The following is a 19,527-nucleotide window of genomic DNA, read 5'->3' on the forward strand; positions in this document are numbered from 1 at the left end:
TTCATTTCATTTCATTTCATGTTTCCTGAATGGAAATGCTGCATGCATTGAAAATGAAGTCGAAAGACCCATCTTCTCGAAATACGTCATGTACAATGCGTACGGAGAACTTGAAGCACACCTTTGCTTGAGCGCAGATTTCATAGGTAAACTAATAATAATGACTATATAACCGCCACCAGGTTATAGAAGTATTTTTTTGTGGACGCCCTGTATATTTTGTGAAGACAGTGATTATTATTTTCGATTTGTACTTTATTCTGCAACGCATATAAGTTCTTTCTTTGGTGGGAATTGCTTCTTTCCCACACAATTGGACAAAGAAGTCTTTCATCGTTTTTTCATATATATATTTAAAACGTTGCTTTTGCTGAGAACATTTCAGTTAGTGACTAACCATTTCAGTGTTTCTCCCTGACTCATTATATGCACAGTATATATTCTATAGTTAATGGGAACTGAATTAAGTGTTTTCTTTAATCGCTTATGGAAACATTATAATAGATTGGAGAAATACGGGCTGACCAGATGTTTCAGTAACCAAAGTGGCACCAACTGTGTTGTTTCGTAGCCCGTTATCTGTACTTTCTCACGCCAGTGTTATCGCCGTGTCTAGTGCATTATGGGCAGTTGACTAAAATTAACAGAAATTGTTTTCTATATTCTGTTTGTATGTGCATACAGGTGAGTTAACTGAGTAATTTTTGAAATGAACTGCCAACACTTTTCTGTTGACCATTGCAACCCGTAGCTTGAGTTTGGACGCTCGAAGAGTTTGACTCCAGGTCTGGAAGATGCAACCACGCATCTCGCGTTGAACTTCAAACATAAGTTGTGTTAAGGGGCACAAGCTATTTAGCCGGTGAAGGACGATTTCTTACGGCTAGCCCCAATCAGTGAAATCCCAGGTCCGCAGACCTTGTGCGTTTCAAAAGTTATATTCGCGCCCTCCAATATCAGAATTCAACTGTGAAGACCTTCTTTTCGTTTATTTACTCAAGATTTACTTTTACGCTGCAGGACTGTTCAGCGTAACAATTGGGTTCATCGTGGGACGATCCAGACAACTTTTCCCCAGTGCGAATCCCCCAAGTGTGTTCATGGTGTGAGCAAAGTATTTATAGTGATACCTGAATTATAATCATATATATAGAAAGGGCTCTATTTCCCGAAAAGCGCAAAACGTAATTTCAGCGGCAAAATTTATTAGTGTCCAGTGTTGTGTTCATTTCTCTTCGTTATTTTTTTTTTCAAAATAGTGTTCTAATAAATAAGTATAGTGTCATTTAACCCAGTGTGTTTTCGTTGTATGTATGAATGGTGTTTGTGTGCGTTATGGTCTGGATGACCGTCTGATCGTCCGTGAGGTTTTCGAGACGAGACACCCGAACCTCTCGGCGCCTAATGCTCATCTCATTATTGAGACCGACGAGCTTTGTGGGAAACAGTTTGTAACCTTTCTTTGGAGAGGTCTTCGTCGTCCTGTCCAGGTAAGTTAAGGTATCAGGAATATATTTATTGGTAATACCACGAGCCAAGGACAGCGACCAGAACTCCAGCCGGTTACAAATAAATGACGCCCGAACTACCGACCCGAATCGAGACCGTTGGTGCTCGAATATACATTTAAGATTAATATTTTAATATATCATTTCTCTTTCAGCTCAGGAACCAGTAATCTGAAAAAAAAAAAAAAAACTTCTCTTTCAGGTGATTTTAATAATATGTTTTGTGATAGCATATTTTATTTTAATTGTATGTTTTAAGCTTTATCTTGTTCAAGATGACATACAACGAAGCAGATTTGTTTACTAAGATAGCTTCAGTTTTTCAAAAGCATTTAGATAGGTTAGAAGGAAAGCTAGATCAAAATAATGAAAAAATTGAGAGATACATAAAGGAAAGTAAAGTTGATTTTAAAGAGAGCTGTGTTGAGTTTAAAGAGAATTGTGCTCGCTTGAAAGAGAATCTCGTTGAGTCAAAGAGTGGATTAGGTCAAAAGATAGACGCTTTACGGGACGTGTTTCGTGAAAATAGTCAGAAAACGGAAAATGCTGAAAACAAAACATCGGAATGTGAACCCCAGTTACAGTCAGATGTTCCTACTGGATACGAAACACCGGAATTTGAACCTCAGTTAGTGACTGATATTCCTAATGAAAAGGAAACGCAGGCATCTGAACTCCAACCAGAGACAGGTAGTCTAAACCAACCTCGTAACACATCTGATAATGATTTTATCTATTCAGAATCTAGTGACGTCGCTTGTAGTAGAAGTAGTGAAATCCATGAACATATGATTGTACACGACAGAGGTCGTAAGCGCACAAGAATAACTACCACAAACCACAGAGAGAAAAGGCGTAAACGAGATTACAATTATAGCAATAAGCAAAGATACGCAAACCGGAGCGTAAACAATACGAAATTTAAAGGGAATCAGAACCAAACCTGCACTCGAAAAGGCAGTAATAGAAACAGAAGGAGTCGTAAATCACGGCCACGAAATATGAGTTATCACAAACGAGATTGGAAACGCAACTTGAGTGAGAACATTAAGAGTATTTTTGTACATAGAGGTAACCGCTGTAGGAATAGACGAACAAACCGTAATTATCAAAGTAGAAACAGTAATCATAGGAAAAGAAAAAAAAGAGGGGCAACCAAGACTTTGGGTGTTGATACAAATTTTTCTTTCAGAAAAGCGACGCATTTCCAAGCGATAAACATATATTCATTTTTCTTCCTTTTTGCTTTTAGTTTTTGATAGAACACCTGGATACGAAAAGAAGAGCTACGCATTTCTTTTAAAACTCCTTTTTGCTTCCAGCTTTTAACTGTTCAGCAAAGAGCAGATAACACGTTTTTCTTTCTTTATTTTGATAAGATAGTCGCTGCATTTTCGATCACCTGTTAATGTCGATGAATGACGGACAACACACAGCTGATTGATTCTTGGTGTGTGTGTATGTGTGTGTCTTTGCTCAACGTAGTACTTCATACTTCAACCAGTTGTGCATTTGTGTTGCAAACCTTATCACTATTTACTATTAGTTTAATGTTATTAATTTTTTCTTCTTTTCATTACAGATGTTTGAATTTAGATTTTTTAGTAAATAATTAACGTATCCCATACGTAGAGGGACCGTACTTATCCAAAAACGGTTTGATATCTTGGCGAGATATCCGTACCTTCAGCCAGTGGGAAGATATTTTGGCCTTATAACATATTTTTATTAAATGTTTTAAATTTTAAAAAATCTTTTAGGATCCCTTCCCACTTTCGAAATTCTTAAATATGTTATTACATGTTATTTAGAATTAATGTTTGATTTTCTTTTAGAAAAAAAAAATGTATCGAGATGCCCAAGATAAGAAAATTTTTAGTTGTTAGTTACGTATATATTTCTGTATTTGTAAATGAAACTTAGTATGTAATCTCATGCGTAGAATATGAAACTTTACATTTATAATCAATGTTAAATTTCTTTTCAGTGTTAATCTTAGATTTTCGTTTTCATTTTGAAGTGTTTACTGTAATTTTATTGAACCTCATTTACGTCATTTACCCGATTTTGACTTTATTTGAATTTCCAGGATGTGACATGATATATTTTGTTCGAAGAGAAAAGTTTAGAACGGAAAGTAGGCTAAGCCTTAAACAAGTGAAACAGACATTTCCTTGTTAGCTAATAGTGTGTGTAGGAATGTCGTGTGAATAGTATATTCTTCGAACGAAAGCAGTAATCTTTTTATTTTAGAAGGAACTATATGAACAGATATTCTGATGGTGAACGGTCGTTTTTCCCCTCATATTAATATATATGCGGAAATATGTTTAACTTCTATATTTTCTTGCAATTTCTAATTAACATTTTTTTTCGTCTTCTCTAGACCACTGAACGACCGTAGGGAAACTTCTTCGGGTAGGATATTTTATGGGGATAAATATAATTTTTTTTCAGGGAGGCAATTTTTCCTGGAATTGCAGATCTCTTGCAAAAATGGACGTGGCTAATCCATTGGATATTCCATAGCTAACTGTATTTTCGCCATCAATCGCAAAATATAGTTTGTCATTTCTCTTCTTCCTTTATGGTATCCGTAACTAAGTATGCGTATTCTTAGGTTAAATATTTTGAGTATATTTTGTTTATAACATTTCAGTGTATATTTTAATGTTTATGAATCGTAACTATATTGTGTACTTGTATGCTAATGTGCTATAATGTTTAGTTTTACATTAATTTTGAAAAAGCTATATTTTAATCACAGTATGTCCCAAAACTATTTGGAATTTTTTTAGTAAAATTGTTTTTGTTATGGAGTATTTCCTTCAGAAATCAACATGGCCAAAGGTTTTGGAATATAAATCTTTAGGTTTCAGCCATACTACCAATGACGGATGATTTTCTTCAAAAATCGACATGGCCCATTATTTATGAGGTTTCAGCCGTCTCAGAAATATTGATATAGATCCCGAAAAATAAACTTATTTTCTTTTTTCCAACAGTATGAAGCCATAACGTTTTTTGAGAATTACTTTCTGTCAATTATTTCATATGCTCGATGACTGAATTTTAATATGTTAATAAGACCATTTTGAAAATTTTGTAGCGAAGATGCCTAAGGAAGCTTGTTACAGCTGTTTTGTAGGGAATTTAATTGGATGTTTCAGACCAACCAGAAAGTTGTAATGTCGTTGACTATATTCTTGTTTGTATCTCATGTTTTTCTCTTAGTAGGTCTCATGTATTTTGTCTTATAGAGACATATCTTTACGATGCTACGAGAGCATTTGTATTTTGTGTGTTTACACATTTTTTCTAGGTGGAAGACGTATGTTATGTTCCAGGGAACATACGCGTAGTTTACTGAATATTAATGTTTATATTTCAGTTTTGTGCAGAAACAATTTTGTAAGTGCCTAGGGTTGCAGGCCTTCCTCGTTTCTAGTTTTTTTGCCTCGCAGGTGTCGATGGCATATTGTGTGTGTAAGTACGTGTAGTATTACACATTTTTCCCACCAATAGTTTTGGTCAATTTATGGCGTAATGACCATTTATTTTCAGGAATGTTTGGACTAGTGAGTCAACTTCCTTGATTCAGACCTTTGAAAAACTTGGATCAACACCGTATAGTTTTCAACGCTGCATTAATAAGTTCTTTTGCAGATAATACCCATATGTTCTGGTAACCCTACAATGTTTACGTTTATGGAAGTGAACAACGACCATTATTCTAGGCCTAAGCTAATAATAACTTTGTTTCAGAACGAAACCATTTGTTGTAATGAGCATTATTGAATTAAAGTCTCGATTTCCACGACGAGCAGATGGCATTTGATCTTATGGCGTGCCAAATTTTCTTCATACATGTCAACGAAATCACGATCTTTTCTTTGATATGCAGAATCATGCTTATTTCTTGGAATTACTATGAACGTCAATTTTGACACTTAAGTTTATTTTTATTTTATTTTTGAAAAACGATTTTTCGTTCTTTTCTACCAAACAACATGAGGCACAGTTAAAAAAAAAAAAAAGGGACATACAGGTGAAAATCTTATTTTTGTTTATATATTGTCATTTTATCATGTATTTACATTTCCATTCATTTTATTTTTTCAATGATTTTCATATTTTTCAAATATATTAGAATGATATCGAAACTTTAACAATAATTTTAATATTTTAGTACCTTTAACATGTTTTGCTATTTGCTTATTCATTCATATTATTATATTTTAAATACAGATATCAGTATATTTACTAATTTTTATTAAGATATTTGATAATTCTTCAAGTCGATGTTTTCATGAATAGTTATCGTGTGTGTATATTTATTTCATATTGCACAAAATAAAGTGATCGAAACGGAACACTTAAACATTTTACGAAAAGAATTCATTAGTGTTTAAAAAAAAAAAAAAAAAGCATTTAAATAGCCCTATAACGTATTTACTTCATATTATATCAAATAAAGTGATCGAAACGGAACACTTAGACATTTTACAAAAAGTATTTGCGTGTCAATTAAAAAAAAAAGTTATCATACAGGTGTTTCAACCGTACTTCGCTTCTCACACCAGTGTTAAAAAAAAAAAAAAAAAAATCTCCCCTTCTCCCCTCATCAACTCATCGTTGGAGAATCATGGAGGATACTCACACAGGAAGACAGCATGGTTTCAACATGTGAAGAAACGGAAGATAAGGAAACCCAACTGCACCAATTGTTCAAGAGGATCTTATTACTTCATGGAACATTTGGATTGGACATTGCTCATGCAGGAACCTCATCATGTTGTAGTGAGTGGACAAGTTATTTAACTATTTTAAATAGCCCTTTTTCAGGTGAACAACCATTCATCGTTTATGCACGTAAGTCTCACACCATATGACAGTGTTGCCAACTAACTTATTTTAAATTTTCAGGTGAAAAACCTAATTTTATTCATACTTCGTCAGACGGCCAAGGGTTCTCAACCTGTCTACGTGTGCACTTGACAGGTTGTTCCACTTTCGGACACCAATCTATAACCGCCACCAGGTTATAGAAGTATTTTTTTGTGGACGCCCTGTATATTTTGTGAAGACAGTGATTATTATTTTCGATTTGTACTTTATTCTGCAACGCATATAAGTTCTTTCTTTGGTGGGAATTGCTTCTTTCCCACACAATTGGACAAAGAAGTCTTTCATCGTTTTTTCATATATATATTTAAAACGTTGCTTTTGCTGAGAACATTTCAGTTAGTGACTAACCATTTCAGTGTTTCTCCCTGACTCATTATATGCACAGTATATATTCTATAGTTAATGGGAACTGAATTAAGTGTTTTCTTTAATCGCTTATGGAAACATTATAATAGATTGGAGAAATACGGGCTGACCAGATGTTTCAGTAACCAAAGTGGCACCAACTGTGTTGTTTCGTAGCCCGTTATCTGTACTTTCTCACGCCAGTGTTATCGCCGTGTCTAGTGCATTATGGGCAGTTGACTAAAATTAACAGAAATTGTTTTCTATATTCTGTTTGTATGTGCATACAGGTGAGTTAACTGAGTAATTTTTGAAATGAACTGCCAACACTTTTCTGTTGACCATTGCAACCCGTAGCTTGAGTTTGGACGCTCGAAGAGTTTGACTCCAGGTCTGGAAGATGCAACCACGCATCTCGCGTTGAACTTCAAACATAAGTTGTGTTAAGGGGCACAAGCTATTTAGCCGGTGAAGGACGATTTCTTACGGCTAGCCCCAATCAGTGAAATCCCAGGTCCGCAGACCTTGTGCGTTTCAAAAGTTATATTCGCGCCCTCCAATATCAGAATTCAACTGTGAAGACCTTCTTTTCGTTTATTTACTCAAGATTTACTTTTACGCTGCAGGACTGTTCAGCGTAACAATTGGGTTCATCGTGGGACGATCCAGACAACTTTTCCCCAGTGCGAATCCCCCAAGTGTGTTCATGGTGTGAGCAAAGTATTTATAGTGATACCTGAATTATAATCATATATATAGAAAGGGCTCTATTTCCCGAAAAGCGCAAAACGTAATTTCAGCGGCAAAATTTATTAGTGTCCAGTGTTGTGTTCATTTCTCTTCGTTATTTTTTTTTTCAAAATAGTGTTCTAATAAATAAGTATAGTGTCATTTAACCCAGTGTGTTTTCGTTGTATGTATGAATGGTGTTTGTGTGCGTTATGGTCTGGATGACCGTCTGATCGTCCGTGAGGTTTTCGAGACGAGACACCCGAACCTCTCGGCGCCTAATGCTCATCTCATTATTGAGACCGACGAGCTTTGTGGGAAACAGTTTGTAACCTTTCTTTGGAGAGGTCTTCGTCGTCCTGTCCAGGTAAGTTAAGGTATCAGGAATATATTTATTGGTAATACCACGAGCCAAGGACAGCGACCAGAACTCCAGCCGGTTACAACTACTAATAATTACTACCATATTTACATTAAGAGCATGCACTAGTGTGATGTGAGACATGCTGCAGATATAATTTAACACAGGCACATTCTCAATTTGCTATAAGCTAAACAAACTAAAACAGAAACATAAATAACCCAACTATGAAACCCTAAAATAATGTAACGAGTGTTGTAGGTCATTACATAGTACAACAAATCTTTCTATTCCAAAATTTCCTGCACTGATGACACTGAACCAGATTATTTTAGGATGGTTAAATAGTACAAAAGTATTTCTGCATCGAAACTTTTCTGCACTGATGACGAAATAAACCAGGCTATTCTAGCTTGATTCAAGAATGTAATAAATCTTTCTCTGCCAAAATTTTTCGACACTGATAACGGAAAAAATCAGCATATCCAAGGATGGTTCAAGAGTACAACACTCTTTCTATGCCAAAACTTTCTTGCACTGATGTTGGAATAAACCAGGCTATCCTAGCATGGTTCAAGGATACATTTTTCTCTGCTGAAACTTTTCAGCACTGATGATGGAATTAAGCAGACTTTCCCAAGAAGATCTAAGTGTACAATTCTTTCTATGCCGAAACTTTCCTGGATTAATAACAGAATAAACCACTCTATTCTACGATTGTTCAAGATTACAACAAATATTCTACTCCGAAATTTTCTTGCACTTATGACAGAATAAACTATGCTATCGCAGAATGGTTCAAGAGCACAACAAACCTTCCTGTGCCGAAATTTTCTGTATCAATTAAACGATAGAATAGGCATATACATTTAGCAGTGGATATGTCAAGAAATAATATAGTTTCATGATAATTCCACTTTGTGAAGCTTGTTCTTTTATTTTATAAACTCGAAATTCCTGGTTTGAACTGAACGCATTTCGCAAACCGTTCGTAAATATTTGTTGTATGACTAACATACTGGCACCAAGTACAATGTCTCAATGCAATCTCTACTGATAATGGCGAAAAAGCGAGAGCTATAACTAAATCTAAATTCACTTTTATTTTCTGACAGAATTATTATAAGTAAACAGATGGCAAGATCAGTGTATTATTAATGTGAAAAAATGACATTTTAAACTAACAAAATTTGATCAGGGAAGTCGCCAGACGGTATGAAAAAGGGGACCAATTCAATAACTTTAAATAGCAAAGACACTGAAAGATTTACAACTAGAAAATTCTTTAGAAAATATTTTGGAACAAATATGATGTCTTCATATGATGTCTTCATGTTATCTACATTTTAAAAAAACGGAGGTACTAACCAGATCCTGAAATTTAATTTCTAACCATTTGTAATCGATTTATCACCCGATTCTCATTGATTGTCATTGATTTTCAATCCCCAATATATATTACACAATTTCTTATATTTACAAAATTTTGAAACTTCGGATTTCCAAAGTTTTGTCACATTTAATGATATACTAAGTAGATTAAGGTTCCAGAATGATGAGGAATCCAGTTACCAGTGCATGAATGGTTACGCGTGCGTCTAATTTTTTTTTCTGTGGAATTACTGACCTTCTCAAGCGCTGGGATAGGTCCATTGAGCTAAGTTGTACTGCTACCCCTTCTGGAGACGCCCCTGGTATAATTTTGTTATCCCTGTATACCAATCCTTCAAATTAATAGAACAATAGTTTCATCATTAGAAACAAACATCAGTATTTTCTTAGGTAACAAAATGGACCCTATAAGTTCAATACAATAGGAAAAAAAAATAAAAATAAACTAGAATGTAATGTACTTACCGAGGATAAGAACACCATGCATGAAGAGAATTCCATGACGAGAGCTGGGAGCAATATAGGAGATGAAAAAGCAACTATTGGCCAGCTGGAACAGAATATGCTGCGGTTCCTTCCAAGAGTCACAGTTCAAGAAATTTGCTGAAAATATACAGGATAAGCCATCAAATAGTAAAGCATGTTTCATCCCTTTGGACATATAGGTACAAAAATCACATTGAAACTGTACGTTGTTTATACATTTTACCTACAGTTTACAAGTAGTGAGAGAGTAAAGAAACATATGTGTCGCCTTTAGGGAAGGCAAACAACAACATGGAAGTGCGTCGGGACCGTAATACGGCAAATTATGGATGCGTTAAAATATTAAATAATACTTTTGATAAAGTGGATAGTTTCAAATATCTAGGATCAATGTTAACAGAAAAAAATCATATTCACGAAGAAATTAAATGTCGACTAAAAGCAGGGAATTCGTGTTATTATTCAGTTCAAAATCTCTTGTCGTCGCGAATTCTATCGAGGAATCTGAAGCTTAAAATATACAAAACGATAATCATGCCTGTTGTTCTGTATGGTTGCGAAACATGGTCGCTTACCCTGAGGGAAGAACATAGACTGAAAGTATTTGAGAACAAGATCCTGAGACGAATATTCGGACCCAAGAGGAACGGGAATGGGGAATGGCGGAAACTTCATAACAAGGAACTACATAATTTATATGGTCTACCCAACATTGTTAGGGTCGTCAAGTCTAGGAGGCTTAGGTGGGCGGGTCATGTAGCTAGAATGGAAGAAAATAGAAACGCTTTCAAAGTCTTGACTGGAAGACCAATCGGAAAACGACCATTAGGGAGACCTAGGCGCAGATGGGAAGACAATGTTAAGATGGATCTCGCGGAGATTGGAATACAAAGTAGAAACTGGATGCAGTTAGCTAAGGATAGAAATCAGTGGAGAGCTTTTGTAAACGCGGCATTGAACCTCCGGGTTCCATAGGCCATAGGGTTAGTTATATATATACAATTCGTTTAGTTAATACAATTTCTAGACAGTAACGTACGCAGGAATTTATTTCGGGGGTTCAAGCTCAATATGAGGTATTTTATATTAAAATTTCTAAAATTGCCCTTAAATTTAGGCTAAATTTACACAAAAGTTAAAATTCCGGAGGGGTTCGGATCCCCAGGACCCACCCCTTGCGTGCGTCTCTGTTTCTAGATATGGAGTATATAAATAATAATGTGTTATCACAAAATAAAAATCAAAATAGACGTCATACTTTCTAACCCCACAGAAGTTCATTTTCTTTTGATTTTCTCAAAAAATACGCATGGGAGTTTACCTTTAAACATGTTATTTTGTTTAGCTCGATGTGACCTGTTGACTGATGTACGAGGGGCTGCTGAAAACTTAGCAGCCCAACCCACAATGATTGCTGGTAGAATAATGAAGTTTTAAAGAAGGTATGTAAAAAATACAAATGTTCATATTAATTTTTATTAACGACAGTCTTTTTTTTTCAGGTCCCAAGTGATCATCAGTGTTTAACCAGCGATTGTCACAACCGCCGAGATCACAGCTGTCATCAAATGTTTGTTTCACCACCAAGGAAAATCACCGACGCAGGTCCATGAGGAAATCAGTGGAACACTACGAGACTTTCCTTTGTCATATGCAGTTGCCAAGAAAAGGGTGGCACAGTTTAAACGTGGTGATTTCTCTACAGATGATACTCCACATGCTGGAAGACGAAAAACAGTGACTGTTAGAGATGCGCACGAGACGAGTTGAGACAGGATTTTCCTGACAAAATTCGAGTCGAGACATGGCTCATCCAATAGAGAAATATACATTTTTCGAGTCGTGACATCACTTTTACAGCACATTTTCGAGACGAGACAGCCACAAATCTTGTCTCGTGCGCATCCCTAGTGACTGTCTTCGAAATCGTAGATGAAATACATGGCATTACTCTTGAAAATCGCCGAATCACAGCAAAATGTGTGGCAGAGATTGTGAACATTTGAAGGGGGGAAAGAAGCGTTAGTAGTATAAAGTATGAAGACTTGGGCATGCCCAAGCTCTCGGTAAAATGGGTTCCCAAAAATCTGTCAGAAGATCAAAAAAGCGTTAAAGAGTAAAAGCATGAAGGAAAGTCATCTCCCACTTTGACAGCAATGTCAAGGGCGGGCAAACAGATTGTCATAACCGTTTTATAAGACTTCTCCCGTCTTATGCAGAGTCGTTATGACGTATGATTAGAATCATACTAAAGGCCTGACTACTGCAGGAAACATATGTTAGTTGAACGCTTTAGTATGACACTAATCACGCGTCAGAACGACTCTGCATAAGGCTCCTCATATTTATGTATAACATCTAAAGCACTATCTATAGCTAACAGATCCTTCAATTATACAGGCCAAGTCAAAATGATGAATCCGATTTCAAAAATTTATTTGATGAAATCTAAGAAACATATGTTATTGTGACATGTGTTAAGAAAGATACACTGAGAAACTTTTCTTCAAACATATCACCGTGTTCTATGTAAGCACCTCGCGTAACACGCCACACGTCATGCCGATAGTCTGTCTTCTAGTAAACCTTTTGTAGCATGTTGAGGCAGCGTCGTAACTTAGATTTTATTTTCTGGGAGTGCAAGCATTAATATTTGAGCCCTCCTACCAAGGGCACCCATCAGGGGGCAAGGTTGGGCGCTTGCTTCCCCTTGAGGAAATTGTACTTCGGAATATCGAAAACCCAATTGAATTTTTGCATTAGTTACAGCAAAATTTGAACCTATATTTGAAATGTCGGGTATACTTGCCCCCCCCCTGGAAACCACAATATGGGTGCCCTTAGCCCCCACTAAATTTGAAAGAAGGACCCTTCTTTCCCTCTTTTTCTTACTCTTTGTGGGCTCCGCATGCTCCTGGGCCCGTTCCATACATGACAAATTAGTTAAGAGGCCAATATTGACAAATCTCAAAGCCATACGAACAAATATTATTTCTAGGGCTCTTAATAGTATACTTTTTTTTTTTTTACTGAAAAGGGCCCACGACTCATTTTTGTTTTATTAACCTTTTGTGTGCTGTTTTGTTCATGCAATGTAGTGAACTTGTTTGATGCTCCATTTATAATTTCATGTTCGTAACGTATATGGTGTATGAAAATTTTTGTCTTAAAGTGGGCCGCCCTCGAACGGCGGGGAGCTTCCCTGGACGGCAGTTGCCTCCCTTACCCCCACAAGTTACGGCCCTGTGTTGCGATCAATATCAGCAATTCATTTTAATGCTCACTGCTGACTCTTAGCGGTAGAAAGTGGAAACACTACGTGGAAACTAAACTTTGAAACTTAAACCTTTGGAAGCGCTTGTCTAAATAATATATGTCTATTAGATTTCATAGAAAAAATGAAATATTTAAGTTTTACTCTCACGGTTATGCCGGTTAGGCTAAAGGAGACGGTGATGATGAGAGATAAGGGAATTGGTGGAATGAAGAAAGTGGGAAGAAACGGGAGAACCGCGGGAAAACCCACGATCACGGTGTTGTCGACCACAAAGTCCACACGGCGCGAGCTGGGATCGAACCAGGGACTCCAAGCACCGGACGTGAACGCTCTACCACTGAGCCACCGCGCCCCCTTAGATTTCATAGAGTAAATTTCTGAAATCAGATCCATCATTTTAACTTGCCTTGTACATTAGTAATAGGCATAGATAAAATTTCTTCTTTATAATGACCAGGTGCGCATCCATATATTTTTGTTTGTTTGTTTGTTTGTTTAAGGGGGGTCTAAAGTTGGGAGGCGTCCAATACTACAAGACACTACGTTTATGTAGTATTGAACCGGTGTTATTCTGCAACCGAGACGATCAGTACTTGCTAAATACTGCCACCTATATGCTAAGATTGTTTTTTATAAGAAATATTAAAAGAGCTTCTTCGCGGCTAAGCGGTTAGCGTACGTACCTTTGGCATAGGAGATCCGGGTTCAGTTCCCGGCGGGAGCTCATGTGGTTCGGATTCCACGTTAATCCGTAGGTCCTGTCTCATATAGCCTCGCTGCTGAAAGGGACGGTAAACTCGAAATCAAATCAACTCAAGAAATAAAATAAAGACTGTAAGATCAAATCTTTATGTTACATCACTCCGCTAAACAAGAATAGTTTTTGTTAAGAAAGTGTACAAATGTATAACCAGTTACAAAGTTTGGAGAGCGGACCCAATGGAACCCCATGTGGTTGCGCCCCTGACAAGGGCGGCGATTTCTCTCAAAATTTGAAGGGGGAGCATTCAGATGCAGAAAGGATATATGAGGATTTTTAAGGCAAATTGCATTCAAATTATGCCAAATATTATAAATTTACAAATACAATGAGGGGTCTACATGAGATTTGGGGGGCCCGGGGCCCTTCGGCCCCTGATAGTGACAGTAAAAGTAAGTGATTTTTCAATCTTTTAATGTTTAGTTTATTACATTCTAATTAAAGCCATCTGCCGTGGTTACTTTCAACGAATGATATTCATTTACATGAATCATATATCGGAAGCACCACTCAAACAGAAAAAAAAGGGGTCAAGGAAATATTTGGGTAAAATATAGTTCGTGCTAAATCTTCAATCAAAACAAAAAAGAGAGAAGAGAAAAAATGACCTCAATGTGAAATCTATATAGAAAGAAAATCGAAAGAAATAAAGTGAGATTGAATCAAAAGAGTGTGTGTTCGTATTTTATTCTCCTGAATCACGCGAATCTTACAGTCCTGTATGTTATTTTAACAGAATATAAACAATATTGCGTGTAAGTACAACATATACAATTTACTTTTAAACAGTATACATAGATATGCACATAAGATGATAGATTCGTAGTAATACGAATAATTGAATAGGAACATTGATAATTGTTTTTAAATTGAGACAAAGGACGAGAGAAGGAGAAAACTCAACAGCGTCGACATTTTTTTTGGGGGGGGAACACCATGAAAAATGAAATAAAATCTTTCAGTTTAACGTCCCACGATTAGGCTATGCCCTTTAGACTAAGGTAATCGGGATGCGCACGAGACAAGACTTGAGGCTGTCTCGTCTCGAAAATGTGCTGTAAAAGAGATGTCTCGACTCAAAAAATGTATATTTCTGTATTAGAAGAGCTTTGTCTCGACTCGAATTTTGTGAGAAAAAATCTGTCTCGACTCGTCTCGTACTAAAGGTAGACAATCCCTAAAGGTAGACAATCATTAAAAGAAAGTAAATGATGATGGCACAATGAGTGAAATGAGAATGTAGGAGGAAACGGGAGTTGAAACCGAGAAAATCCATGCACACGATGTTGTCCACCACAAACTTACTTGGCCGGGGATCGAATCACAGACTCCGTGCAATTAAAAGTATGAATCTTGCGCCTAAATAATTTAAAGCCAAAACATGTACATCTATGGTATGTATCAAAGTGATTTTCTTCTTGGTTACTTAGTGGTTTAGTTTTCTTAACTGGCGTCTAGGTTAGAAGCAAATTTTTCGAGCACTGCCTATGGATATTAGAAGATTTGTTAGCCTCAGAGACAGCATAGATGGACCTAAATCCATAGATTCCATGACAGAAAGAGCGTGATTTACGTTTGTGGTTTCATCATCACTGTAACCGCATCCATTAATATTGGGCAATATGGATCGAGTTCCTATTTTCTGAAATGGGAAAGCGCATTTATACCTGCATTGATCCTATTTTCTCGTATGATCAACAAGTGGTTGCAGTCCCTTGGCAACCTCCAGTCTACTTCCGTAAATAGTTAAGAGTTCCTCCACGTTGCAGATCCCTTCTCGAACTTCTTCGTAGTTTATGGCTGATCCTGTGATTTGCCAGGACTTAGGAACTGCACATTCTGCTCTCGCTACACAGATCAGTGACGGATCCAGACCATCTTGCGATGCCCCCCCCCCCTCCAGAAGAGGAAACTTTCTTATTTTATATATAAATAAAACACATCCCAGAGTTTGGAGCTCTTAAAAGTAGCTCCAAGTACCAGTATTACAACCCACCACTCCCCCCAGAAGTCCGTGCTGGATCCGCCCCTGACACAGATACAGTTGGATTAAATCAACCATATCTGGTCTTACCCTCCAAGAATGAAGGCTATAGGTTAAGTTCATCAAAGTCTACAGTTCCAGTGTTCGAACCACCAGACTTTAGATTGGCCTTAATGTCTCCTGTTATACCTACTAGTTGAGGGATCCTCCCTACCGAGTAGCCCTGCCAAGATAAGCAGTATTAGCACCCGAGTCATTAGGAAGCTCATCTCACCTTTGGAATACAAAATATACAAGTTATCGAATCCCACGGTATGGCTACAGCCCGGTAGATATCAAACCAATCCAGGAAACAACACTGACCCGGGGGCTTGGTTCCTGGTTCTGACTAATTACTGGTCGCTCAAAGTACGCCTAGAAGTATCGCGCATAGTCCAACCTCCACCTCCTGAACCCACTGGCACGCATTATTCGTCCATTTGGGAGGCATCCCGAAGGGTTCCATTTCGCTGGTAGGATTAAACAGGATATTAATGTCCTGCGTACTCCATTTTACGGGAGAGTATACACCGTGCATTACCGGTATCAATTACTGATGTAGACCATCTGTGCCAGGTAGATATTGCTACCTGGGAGGCACCAATCGCTCTGCCCCAATAGAGGAAGCAATAATCGCTCAACTACAACGTATATTACCGGCTCCACTTGTCCCTCTTAAGGAGTAGGGATGACCACTTCCCTACTGATACCTTAGTAGGGGACTTATATCACAATCTCCAGCTATGTCCATCACCCAACACCCTACAAGGAAGGACTCTGCCCTTGAAGGACAACGTTCTTCTCCCCTTGTGCCAATAGGCAGAGTGTATTAACGGAAGTGCATTATTTGAGGTGCCTTTTCTGCTCCCTGCGGTCCATTTCCCTTTCTAACCACGGTCTTAGGACCGAACATGACAGGATTTGATAGACAGATACGAAGACGAACAAAGTCCTTCTATAAGATTTTCCATACTTAAGCATAGTGTGGTTTGGAAGCCTAAAATGACGGCAAGAAAGTTAGCGCAGTGGCACGTACAATTTAGATGTCTAAATTATGCTATCTTTAAATATAGAAGTCTTATACAACGGATGTATCCGTCCGGCTGTCTGTATGTTGACAAGTTTGGAGCAAAAATAGTGTGAAGTGGCGAGAAACAGTTTTTCTCATATGGATTCGGCGCCCCAAAAACAGATTTCATCTTTGTATTTAACTCTCTATTCCAACCGGAAGTGATTGAAATGTATTGGATATGGTTTCATCATATCAAGCAGTGTCTGGTATCTCTACTTTCAATCGGTGTTTACTATCTCTACTTTCAGGTAGTGTCTGGTATCTCTACTTTCAAGCAGTTCTGGTATCTCTACTTTCAATCACTGTCTGGTATCTCTATTTTCAATCACTGTCTGGTATCTCTACTTTCAATCGGTGTTTACTATCTCTACTTTCAGGTAGTGTCTGGTATCTCTACTTTCAATCAGTGTCTTGTATCTCTATTTTCAATCACTGTCTGGTATCTCTACTTTCAATCGGTGTTTACTATCTCTTTTTTCAGGTAGTGTCTGGTATCTCTACTTTCAAGCAGTTCTGGTATCTCTACTTTCAATCAGTGTCTGATATCTCTACTTTCAATCAGTGTCTTGTATATCTAATTTCAAGCAGTTTCTGGTATCTATACTTTCAAGGAGTGTCTGGTATCTACTTTCAATCACTGTCTAGTATCTCTACTTTCAACCAATGTCTGGATCTCAACTTTCAATTAGTGTATAGTATCTCTACTTTCAACCAGTGTCTGATATCTCTACTGCCAATCAGTATCTGGTATAGCTACTTACAAGCACTGTCTGGTATCTCTACTTTCCTTGTCTAGTATTCCTACACTCAACGTCACGTAGAGTATTTTACTTGTGAAACTATGGCTAGTGTGAGTGATTGAAGAAGTGTATACAGTTGAGAAATGATTAGGGATGTGTACGTGGGTGCACGAACGACCACACACAGGGCAAACAATGACACAAATAATGACTGGCCTAAGAGATCTCTTTGGTAAGGGCACATCTCGTAAAGAAACCTTGCATGATTTGAAGAAGCGTTCGTTTGCTTCAGCGGTGCTCCGCAAGAAGCCAAGTAGAACATAGAACCGCATATATTTGTGTGTATAGCACGATAAAACACATACAAATCCAGTGGATATACACATATTTAACAGATTTAATACAAACACCTGAAAACAAATATATCTTATGAGATTAATATGGCATTGGATAACATTTCATTATCAAAACACCTCTGATGCGACATTGAATGTAGTCATACAGATCATAAATGGTAGCGAGTGGAGTATTACGCCATTTCGCGTGCAGTGAATCATTCAGTTTCGAGAAAGAGAGGATAAAGTCGGAAATCTGTATCGGATTCCAAAATGGACCACAGGTGTTCAATTAGGTTCAGATCTGGAGATTATACAGGCCAGGAGATGTGTTCAACCCGATTAGATGTTGTTCTTCAAACTATGCTGTAACAACTCCAATTGTAGGAATAGGCGCATTATCATACAGGAATTGCCCGAAAGGAACATGATCATAAGAAGCACATGCAGGCCAGAAGCGCTATCCATCAGCACGGAACATCACAGAGACTTTGCCATTTTATGGTTGAGTTGAAATACTGTTGATAATACGCTTCTTTGGGCTTCTGCAACACATAAACACGACCCGTAGTTTGAATAAGTTAAACGATGACTCATACGTATATCACACGTTTCCAGTTATCAGCGGTCCACGTTGCGCTTTTGTGGTACCATTGGCATCATGCTAAAGCGTGATGTTCGCTTATCAGCGGTTTCGTCCCTGCAAACTAGCGGCAGTCTGTGATTGTCAACAGAGGCTGTAGCAGGTGATGCTTGAGTTCCTACGTCACTTGCACCGTAGTCGCACGACGATTCTAAATGACAATCCGCTTTAATGCTCGGCGGGATCTGACACAGAATTCTTTCCGACCATTGTTTCTAATTGCCGATGTGGTTTTGCCGTGACTTTTATAGAACGTCACCATCATGGACACTGTTCCTCGCGAGGCAACTAATATACTTACCATTTTCGTCACGCTCCAAATGACCAAGTGCTAACAATTTGTTCTCTTTGGGAATCAGAGATGTCGTTCATTCTAGTCTATCACAAGTATAAATTGTGAGTTTGGTATAAAGAAAATTGTTGAGAAATTAACGCATCAAAAGCTAATAAAATCAAATTTCACCAGTAACATGCGTCTGTCTATCTCAATATTTTCTCATCAAGTCAATATATAATCCCCTTTAGTTAATACACAAAATAAAATATTTTAAAATGTTCATAAAAGAGACGACGTAGCGCTTGCGGAAATACGAGGAGTTCCTATCTTTGAAAAATCTGCTGTATTAGTAGAATTATTGGGTAAAATTCGTATAGTAAGGTGTCTGATAAGTCACCGCTTATTTTTATATGATTGTAATTTCTTTTATTTACGAAAAGACATCTGGGGCATTCAGAGCACAATTGATTCAAAAGATACAAAGATTGTACGCTCCGTTTAAATAGGTGTAAAAATGAAGACTATTTTTTAAATATATATGAGTTATTTACAACATTTGGTGAATCTTTCAAGTACTAAAAAGAGCTTTATGTAGAGATTTTAAATATGGAATAGGTCCAAAATGACCAAAAATTGGACTTGATTTCTTTGTGCACTGAGCACCCCATTCA

At 37.3% G+C, this 19,527-nt stretch overlaps 1 protein-coding gene across 3 annotated transcripts in view; it reads right to left on the reverse strand.

Annotated features, from left to right (window-relative positions):
* LOC145686730 (popeye domain-containing protein 3-like) overlaps positions 1-19,527 on the reverse strand; it is a 212,215-nt gene that overhangs the window by 105,523 nt on the left and 87,165 nt on the right. For all 3 annotated transcript variants that reach the window (XM_081760340.1, XM_081760341.1, XM_081760342.1), the window contains exon 3: positions 9,709-9,846. In XM_081760340.1, the coding sequence (XP_081616466.1) occupies positions 9,709-9,846 (138 nt within the window). The remainder of the gene's footprint in view (positions 1-9,708; positions 9,847-19,527) is intronic.

The sequence above is a fragment of the Thermobia domestica genome, chromosome 5 (assembly GCF_964235325.1).
Source record: "Thermobia domestica chromosome 5, izTheDome1.hap1.1, whole genome shotgun sequence".
NCBI lineage: Eukaryota > Metazoa > Arthropoda > Insecta > Zygentoma > Lepismatidae > Thermobia > Thermobia domestica.